This window comes from Limulus polyphemus, unplaced genomic scaffold, assembly GCF_000517525.1.
Source record: "Limulus polyphemus unplaced genomic scaffold, Limulus_polyphemus-2.1.2 Scaffold4021, whole genome shotgun sequence".
Taxonomy (NCBI): domain Eukaryota; kingdom Metazoa; phylum Arthropoda; class Merostomata; order Xiphosura; family Limulidae; genus Limulus; species Limulus polyphemus.
In genome coordinates, this window is record NW_013669631.1 from 91,611 (window position 1) to 102,390 (window position 10,780).

The 10,780-nt window shown below is 33.8% G+C and overlaps 1 protein-coding gene across 1 annotated transcript; it reads right to left on the reverse strand.

Annotated features, from left to right (window-relative positions):
* Positions 1 to 2,409: 2,409 nt before the first annotated feature.
* LOC111088568 (disks large homolog 4-like) lies at positions 2,410 to 9,750 on the reverse strand (the record flags this gene model as incomplete). Its single annotated transcript, XM_022399077.1, has 4 exons — positions 2,410 to 2,442; positions 3,460 to 3,521; positions 7,368 to 7,470; positions 9,576 to 9,750. Coding segments are annotated over 4 exons (373 nt in total), but the record flags the coding sequence as incomplete, so codon positions are not given.
* Between the last annotated feature and the right edge of the window lie 1,030 nt (positions 9,751 to 10,780).

Below are 10,780 nucleotides of genomic sequence, written 5' to 3' on the forward strand. Positions count from 1 at the left end.
TATATATATATATATATATATATATATATATATACACACATATATCTGCAGTAATAAATTTTTACAAGTATGAACTTTTTTGAATATCTGTATAAAGATTCAAACAGTCAAATTCAGCAGCTGACCATCTATGTGACCCAAATTTGAATGAGACTAATATTTTCCTGATAGTAAGCATCAAAGACTGAATAACTAGGTAAAAATAAAATTAAGATGGTTGATCTTTCCAAGGCTTTTAATGCTAAAATTCGTCGGGCAGAGTAAATAACGCATTGTGTAGATGTTTATTTAACAACACATAAAAATGTCGTTGAGAAATGACAGAGCTCAGTTGATCTTAGAAACGTTCCAAATTAACATTTAACATTTCCACAGAGATAGTTGCGTCAGTGGATGCAAAAAGGCTTTGATTAGTAGCGAAGAAAAAAAAAGTCTGATGAATTTATTCCAAAAAGGCTTTCTCAGAAGTATGGATCAGTAGGTTTCTGGAAGCCTGATACTAGAAATGACGTAAACATTTGCAGACATAAACCAATACAACTTCAAACAAATTTCGAAGTCCTCTTTCCAAATTTTCTTGCATGATCCAAATCAAAGATGTGAATCTGCTACAATTGTTTAAACACCTGTTAAATGGAGTGCATCCATCATTGTTTAATTATGATGAAAGTCTTCGTAAAACACAAAATATGATCTTGCAAAAGAAACTAGAATCCCTTGGTAAAGTGCACTCTGACCTACCAGCATCTGATATTCCACAATGTACATCACAGACGGTATTTCCCTCCTTCAGACACTGAATGATAGACTCTTAGTTTCCTGAGTTTGCAGAAGTTGACAAGAAATACATCTTTACATTGTTGATGAAAGGTATGTCTAATGGTAGCTGAAGAATGCGAAACATCATCCTAATTACATGAATTTGCAACTCAGTTGGCTTCGGGACAACGTATGGTTCCAAACTACCAAAAATTCCTTAGCATTGAAAACAACAAATCAGTCTTAACGGCATTTGTGTTTGTTTGTTATGAATTTCGCGCAAAGCTACACAAGGGCTATCTGCGCTAGCCGTCCCTAATTTAGCAGTGTAAGACTAGATGGAAGGCAGCTAGTCATCACCACCCACCGCCAACTCTTGGGCTACTCTTTTACCAACGAATAGTGGGATTGACCGTCACATTATAACACCCTCACGGCTGAAAGGGCGAGCATGTTTGGTGTGATCGGTATTCGAACCCGCGACCCGCAGCTTGCGAGTCCAGCGCCCTAACCACCTGACCATCGGCATTTGTGCTCCGTTTATAGAGTCGCATGAGCAAGAAAATACTCCTGACAACAAGCCTGTCAACTAGGTAGAAGGATAAAGGAGTGGAGAAACTGCTAAAATCATAAAACGGTCAACCTTTAATAGATCTTGTACATGTGTATTCCATGTAAAACCAAATAAGCAGATGATACTATATAACAAAGATGTCCGATGGAACAATATACAGACGTAATCGTATTATTACTATATTACTACGCTTTTGTGCTTAATACCACTCACACTTCCACGCATGCAGGTCACGAAGGGTAATCTATAAACCAACAGCGATTTATTCTTATTCATGAAATTGCTACCAATGTAGAGCAAAAATGTGTTGATAGAAATTAATAAAAACCTTATGACCCGAGCCCCTGAAGAAGAAAGGTCCACCTTTCGAAAGCACTCGGTTTATAGGGTTTCTTATTCATTTGTATCAAGACTTCTGCGTGTTTTTCTAACATCATGAGAGCAAAAATGTGTGTCAGTGGTACATGTCTTAACGGGATGTGACAGCGCTCACTCTCTGTATTGGATTGGTAGATGTTCAGCAATGAATATTTTGCAGAATAATAAAACTGCCATGAAACAAATTTTATCTTCTGGTGACACACTAGAAGTACCTGGTGATGTCATGGCGGTTACAAGAATCTTTGCTCTGAAACTGTATGGTAGCAGAAAAGAAGGAAAACGGGCAATTATTTGATGACCTTGATGAACTCCAATATTCTCAAAGAAAAAAAAAAAAAGAGGCAACATCCCAAGAACACGCCATTTAATATTTATTTAAATACAAAACTCCATAAATGATACCATTTGTAAGGTTGTGCTCATGCACAGGTTGGTACATCACATATTATGAAACAATATATGTACAGAGGTAATATGTTTGCATCTTGTAAACATGGGATTTTTAACTTTGCCTAATATGCTATATAATTCTTATCAATTCAACATCTGAAATTTGTAAGGTTATCACAATAAGAGTGCTGTAAATAGTATAAACATTAAATTTGGGGCTAACTTCTTGATGTATATTTATTTATAAGATTTTCTTCCTCAGGTTTATACCAGTTACCATTGTTTTACCATACAGACGAATATCTTTAGATCTTGTGGTTCTTAGAATTGTCACATTCCTAAAATTGAAAAGTATTTGAAAGATTTAAATTTGACAATACTGTTCAATGAGAAAATTAAAAAATTTGGCAATTTCAAATAATTAATGGTTAGAAAATTAGTGAAAAAAAAAGAACAAAGAACAAAAGAACTCTCTGAATGGTCGGGGACATAGAACAAGAACTTGGTGCTTGTTTGTTTCTGAATTTCGTGCAAAGGTACTCTAGGGCTGTCTGAGCTAGCCATCCCTAATTTTGAAGTGATAGACTAGGGGTAAGGCAGCTAGTCAACAACACTCACCACCAACTTTTGGGCTGCTCTTTTAGCAACGAAAAGTGGGATTGACTGTTACATTATAAATATGGAAGAAAAATTAAAATTTTAAGGGAAAGTAGGGATCATTGATTATTCGTAGAATTGCTATAAGAAGTATCCAAAAACAAAATAAATGCTGCAATAAAAAGTACACAAACAAGTAAAGTGATATAAGTTGGATAGATTTGAAAACGATTGGCAAATTTAGACTGCTTCATTTATTATACGGATCACAATGCTAACCAAACTACGGATTTAAAATCATTTTCAAATCTATCCAACTAGTATCGCTTTACTTGTTTGTGTACTTTTTTTATTGCAGCATTTATTTTGTTTTGGATATTTCTTATAGCAATTCTAATAACAACTAACGATCCCTATTTTCCCTTAAGATTTAAATTTTTTCCTCTTTATTTGTTCAGTTTTTATATGTCCATGGAATGGACACAACATTTATTAACTTTCAGTATATCCATATCCCCGATAGCTATAACGTTTACAAGAATTAAAACCACAATCACATGTTTATAAAATGTAATTCTTACTTTGACCTAGAGATAAGTGTATAAAGCTACCAAAGTAGAGATTAAATTTTATAAGTTTCTGATTATGGTTTTAATTCTTTTTGTAGCAGGATCCCTATTTCATTTCAATATTCATAATTGTTAGTACTCTTGTTTGTATATGTTTTATGTTATACCTGTAAAAAGTATATACTTTACCTTTAAAAACTGTCGCGTGTCTATCCATCGATATGTAGCAGCATCTGTTGTCTTGAATTGGGCTGAAAAGACATTTAAGTACGTGCATAGTATGTTTGCCATTTATAAAAGATCTGTATATATTTATTGGAATATCAAAAGCAAACACCTACAGACCAGTCAAGTAAGCTGGAGAAATCTTGTAGCGATAGTCCGAGCCGTCTAGTGGCTAGCCCCGCTGACACGATCAGGTAGGTAGGTAGATATTCGACTAAAAAGTTGCTATTTTAGAAAATTTTGAATTGTTATGATGGAAATTTTAGCGACCCTTTTAGCGTATTATTAGTATATGTCGCAACCAATACTTTGAATGGTCGGTTTTACGCTTAGGAATTCAGCAGGGACGTTTTTCGGTGCGTGAATTATTTGGAAACCTTGTCCATCCCTACTATTAAGTACTACCATACTTAATAATAATAATGCTCCTATGGCCTAAAAGCGAGCATGTTCGATGATGGGATTCGAACTCACGACCCGCAAATTGTGAGTTGAACAATCCATGTCAGGCTCAAGAGTATGGTGTACTTTATATTCGGATTGTGTTGTTGGGTTTTAAACTTCAAATGTTTTGGAACATAGCACAAGAAGTTGGTGGAATTTACAAAATTTGGGGATATAGAGCTGGTGAGGTCTAAATAAGAATGATTCTTACAAGAAGTTTCTGAATCATGTTTTAACCAACGGGTTTTCCTTAAAAGGAAGGTGTTAAACATAACTAATAGATATTCATTAAGAAACAAAATACTTTCGAAAGTAATTTAAGATTATGAACTTAGAATTTAAAAACAATAATCAGCACTACAATTTGCTGAAAGCCAAGTTAAACCAGCATTACTTTTGGAAGTACATAAGTAGTATTAAGTTCTTGATGGAAGGTAGTTAGTCAACAGCACCCACCGCCAACTCTTGTGCTACTCTTCTTTGAAATTATAAATGGTATTTGACCTTCACTTTTATAGCGCACACACGGCCCAAAATGCCGTGCAAGTCTTCTACGACAACAGGACACGAACCATGAACCCCCAGATTCACAATCTGGGTACGCTAACTACTAGGAAGTTATTGTAAATACATAAAAACTTATAATTATATTTAGGTTTCGTGTATGAGTCTTACTGATATTTTTGGAGCAAACGATTGATGTTTTATGTTTTGTAACTATAATTAGCTATTTATTTTCTCTTTATAGTCAGTTAAAGTTATGGTTAAAATAATTTTATATATTTTATTACTTTTATACTTGTAAAAGTGTATGCCTTATAGCTTAATGGACTCAGAACTAACTCAAATCTCCTAAGCTGACCTAACCCGTGGGTTATTACTAGTATTACAGACTAAAATATCGTTGACAGTGAGGGTATCCAACGAACGTTTTACTACATTCATGTGTATTGATTTTTTATGTAAAATAATTTAAGTCTGTTTGTTATACACGATTGACTTGATGAGCTGTATCAGTTACTTTGTAGTACTAATCTACAGAGATGGCTCACTTCTGATCAGAAGTTTTTAATATTAGTCAAACTATAGGTGATGACAAGTATTTTAATTGAATAAAAACAACTTTCCCAACCAAGGCTAAGTTTGTAATAGTTTTCACAGTATAAAACCTGTAAATCATGTGTAAATGTTACAATAAAGTTACTACTAGAATACAAACAACTTTCCCAACCAAGGCTAAGTTTGTATTAGTTTTCACGGTATAAAACCTATATATCAAGTGTAAATGTTACAATAAAGTTACTACTAGAATACAAACAACTTTCCCAACCAAGGCCTAGTTTTTAACAGTTTTCACGGTATAAAACCTGTATATCAAGTATAAATGTTACAATAAAGTTACTACTAGAATACAAACAACTTTCCCAACCAAGGCTAAGTTTGTAATAGTTTTCACGGTATTATAAAGTTACTATTAGAATACAAACAACTTTCCCAACCAAGGCCTAGTTTTTAACAGTTTTCACGGTATAAAACCTGTATATCAAGTGTAAATGTTACAATAAAGTTCTAACATCAAAAGTTCGAAAACCATAAATGCACTAAATAATCAAAAACTAAAACATGTCCGCTTTATATGGTCAACTAGGTCCCGCTATATGCTATCAAAAGATCCTTTACATTTACTTCACAAAAGTGACCAAATGTTCTTGTATAAGAGAATAATTGTTTTTTCTATTTAGTCCTTCCAACGTCCCAATTTTTGCACTGCTCCCAACCTACAGAGTAATCCACTGAAACTTACAAACACTATCAATTAGAGAAATGCCGAAAAGCAGTTTTATCGATTTTGCTTTATGATCTAATTCATGATCTAACTTAGTCTTTAATAGACTAATTTGGTTTAAGTGAACAAACAATGAGTAATCATCTTTTTTAAACTCTAATAAATAGATATAAAGTATTGGTTCATTGTTCGTTTAAACGAGAAAATTTATTTTCTCAGTCAATGTATTGACAACGGGGTAGACGTCACGTTGTCTCTAAAGTAGATAACTGAAATTAAAAGAAAGTAAGCATCCTTATTATAAAATTACGATTTTCTTTGTATACAACTCTATTGCATTCCTGACTAATGAGAAATGCGTTTTTCATAAAGAACTGATTTATTCTTCCTGTCTGTATTTAATGATTCGTTTACTAGTTAAAAAAAAAAAGAGATAAATAAGAATGAATGGGCTATGAAAAAAGAAGATATCACTTCTGTTTAGTTAACAATTAAAGTTTCTTGCAAAAACCGTTAATCATTCTATCGGCTTTGTTCTCTACATATACGTATCGAAACGTCATTGTTTTGAAAATAATTTTCTGTTGCTGTTTCGTTTTCGCCTTTTCGTGTTGTCATGTAACTTTACATTATCATATTTCATACCATTTCTAACCATAGAGATTCCTTGCCAATGCTAATCTTGTTAGAAGGTATAGTAACTCTGAACATTTGTCTTGAAACTGCAAACAAAAAAACAGGTTGTTGTTCTTGATTATTGAGATACATTTCTCATCAACATTTGTGTGTCCAGTTCATTAAATCAGAGTTATTACCTTCCACAACAATTAATCTGAGAAACTACTGACAGTAATCATACTTAAAATGTTTAATGACGACAGTTATTACTTATTGGTTTCCTAAGAAGCAGGAACGTTTACGTCTAAATTACGTTCAGAACTGAATAATCTTTCAATTTTAAAAAGTATACGCTGTGAATATATAGGGGAAACATAACAAGTATTTCAAGGTAAAAAATAATTCATCGACTTAACTTTGCAGTGAATCTTTACCTTGAACTTACTTTAAAAAGTAGATATACTGAAGTGAGTATTACAAACCTTCTTTTAAAATCTTCATGGTCTGACGTCACACTTAAATTTTCGCGTAAATCAGAAACCATATATGTTAGGTCGAGAAAGCTTTTGTTTGTTTGTAGTTATGCACAAAACTACGCAATGGACTATCTGTGATCTGCCCACCCCGGGTATCGAAACTCGGTTTCTAGCGGTATAAGTCCGAAGATATGCCGCTGAGCCACTGGGGGCAAGAAAGCTTTTAATATCACACACACACACACACACACAAAATATTAATGAACTATAAATATGTTACTATGATAGACAGGTAGAAAAGAAAACACAATGGGCGGTTTGATCCTAGAAGAGTGAATAAAGCTAGAGATGAGTGGTCACACATGTGTATAGGCAGCCAAACTGAGACATAAACGTGAAAAGCAGGAAATCTAGTAACAGCGATACCTGTATCTTAATTTGACTTTTATAAAGTAAGTACTATCTGGAGATTTTTTTAAGGTTCTTACCTAGGCTGGTTCGTTTACAGTTACGTGTTTTAAGACTATGGCATTAATTCATCAACCTACCTTCTGGTCTATATTGTACTACCATAGTGACGGACTGCCCAGCTCCTTTTAATTCTGCCGCTGCTTCTTCGTGCGTCGCGTGCCTCAAGTCCACCCCGTTTACCTTTCGTAGAGAAATAACACTCAACTGATTTTTACCTTTCTACAATAACTAGAAAATAAAGAAAAGCGAGTGGTTGAAAAGCTTATATTTCTGTCATATGGTTTGATTTCATATAATTCACGTTTATACCTTCTTAAAAACAGTTCATTACTTATTTCATCCGGATCCTACGCGTACCTACCTTTTTTTTTTTTTTACAAAACTTGTGCTGTATCACCTTATTTTACAAGAACTAAAAACACGTGTTTATTCCGTTTCTCCTTCGTCAACTACCCACACAACCTACCCCGTCATGGTGACGTGAATATAATCAGTCTTTCAATTTGAGGTTGTCGTTGTAGCAGTGTGATGAATAACTAACAACCATCTACTCATACGTACGCGGTACTAAAATCGCACATTTTGGTATGTATGGTGTAATACACTAGATCAACGAGTTTGAAACTGACTGAGCACGTGTTTTATAACAAACAGTGTGGGGGGGGGGAGAAGTGAACCCCCAGATATGGAACTTCAATAAAGATGTCGAGGAAGTTTAGAAAATGAGGGAGGCGAATATGCCATGAGAAAACAATAGCCAAAAAACAAGGGGACTTTGTGGATAACTTTTCAAATATTATTACGTTTTCGAGGAGAGTTGTTGTACACATTTTAAACACAGTAATATATCCATCATCTAATCCAGAATGGCTGTGACCACTAACAGTGGGCCTGTAACTTCAAGTAAATGTCCCTTTTTTTTTATTGACCATCGTACTATAATGTATGTAGCGTGTATGTGAGTATCTGTACATGTAACCAAAACTCCTGCGCCATCTATTGAATTGCACCACAAACGAAAATCCATAAAAAAATTCATATTTTGGGTATTCAAGATTCAGACATTTAGAAAAATATCTGTAGTATGTGCAACAACCATTTCTTTATAACAGAACCCAATTTTAAACAAAAGTACTCTCCTCACAACAAGAACACAACTTCCCCCAAGACTGTACGTGAGGATTTGATTATATCTTTATTGATGTAACTTGTAAACGTAGTACTGAGAAACTGGAGTTCTTAAAAAACTATTATTTTTTCAACAAACGGTACAATTTTTAACATATAAAAACATTAGTTTATATGAATAAAATTTATGAAAATTTTGAGCTCCGTACATTGAATCATTTTGATGCAATGAGTTGCGTTTGACTAAAGAGCACAATCCTAACACTTTTCCACTGCAGTACTTCCCAGAAAAAAAAAATCCTTTTTTAGAAAATGTTCAGTTTTTTAATGTGGTATGAATACTACGATTAGTAATTACCAGTAAAAATGGCCGCTTATAGGACGGCGTTTTTGCTAGCACTTATTAATGTTTGCTTAGAAACACTACTAAAAATATAAAATAATTTCACATTTTCTGTAGTCCCACACAGATTTTTTTTTTTCGTTTTGAAAAAAAGTACATTTTAACTTTTCACTGAATAACTACTACGAATAACTAATAGCGTTAAAAAAATTATTAAATACAAGACGTTACAATCATATCCCTACGGCGTCTTATGTCCCTGTACACTCTGAACCCTGCGAGGGCCCTAAATGGTTCGCCTAATTCTGGTGAAATGCCCTTAAAATAGACCCTAAATAAACATGAATAAAATAAAAAACGTTATGAAGGATGAAATATATCAAGTTTTCAACAAGTACAGTTACAAAATAGCTGATGGTTTCTAACTTATAATCATTTGACATTTAAACCTATATGCACTACTGAATCGCTCTTCGCCATCTTTTTTTATGTTTCAATAACGTCCCTTTTTTTCAAAACAGAAAAAACAAAAAACAAAGCGCCACTACCGTTTTTTTTTTCGAAAATTTGTAAAGTTGTATCAGTGATTTTTTTAAAAACGCTTCCCATTTACCACTACAGCAAAAATTATTATTTTATTAATTTCTCCAATAAATCTGAAAGACCTTCTCGGTGAATTAACGCTTCAAAAATAAAATACAGGAACATAGAGAGAATCTAAATCATTTTGTCTATACAAAACAAATTTTAAAAGCTAACGTTTATCACTCGTATAAAGCTTCTATATTTTCATGAATACGATGAAGTTACTTACCGAGAGTACTTGATCGCCCCGCTTGAGTTCACCACTAAGATCAGCAGCGCCTCCTGCTAGAATGAATGAAACGAAAATACCTTCGTCGTCTTCCCCGCCGACGATGTTAAACCCCAAGCCCGTCGTACCTTTGTTTAAAGTCACCTTACGTGGCTCTCTGAAATAGTGGCGCCATCTTTAGGTTAAAACACGATTGAAATATTCGAGCAAAAAAAACAAAACAGAAGTGGCTTTAATCGTAAGTCTATGAAACCAAAAATATCTTCAATACAAGGCTAATTACTTACAGAACAATACATTTAACTCCCCACCCGCCCACACATAGACGTTATGAAACCTTTGTTACTGATTTAAGAAATTGTCTTTTTAAATCAAATATAAAGACCATGCAGCAAAAATAAATTCTGTACCTGCAAACAAGATCTTTACAGTACCATTACACTTACAAAGATGCGGTTGATTCATTTACTCAAAGATAAGAAAATAAGCATCATTACTTACAAGAGAAAAACATTACTTGTAGTAGTTTTCCAACCGTTCTATTATACAAAACCGGTTTTCTAATTTTATATTCTTAGCGATAAAACAGCTTTAGAAATTTGTTTGTTTGTTTGCAGTTAAGCGCAAAGTTACACAATTGGGCTACCCGGTTTCCAGCGTTATATGTCCATAGACACGCCGCTGTGCTGGGCTCAACGATAAGTCTGAGGGCTTACAACGATTATAATCGAGTTTATATACCCGCGGTGGTCAGCACAGATAGCCTCTTGCGTAGATTTGCTATTTGACAACAAACAACCAAACTGTACAGTTTCATTGAACAATAATTTCCACCTCAGTGTACTTTCATGCTGGGGGGGGGGATGATACTAAACGTGCTCGAAAATCATTGAAAAACAACAACTTGATAATGAATATTTGTAGTAAATTATAGTTAATTAGGCTCAATGTGTGTAAAATATATAAGCACGAAATGTATGGAGAGCGTGTATTTTTAATAATTTCCACAGTGTTTTGAACCTGTTATATGGACAGTTGGACAGGTTGTGGGTGTTCATTAACACACACCCAGATTAGTTAGAAAATATCCGTAGGTAACACTTTCACTAACTAAACCTATTCACAAAGTGATAACGTCATTTGTAAATACCTTCTAGGGAAATTGTACAGTCTAAACTGACAAAGTAACCATTCTATTTGTTTTG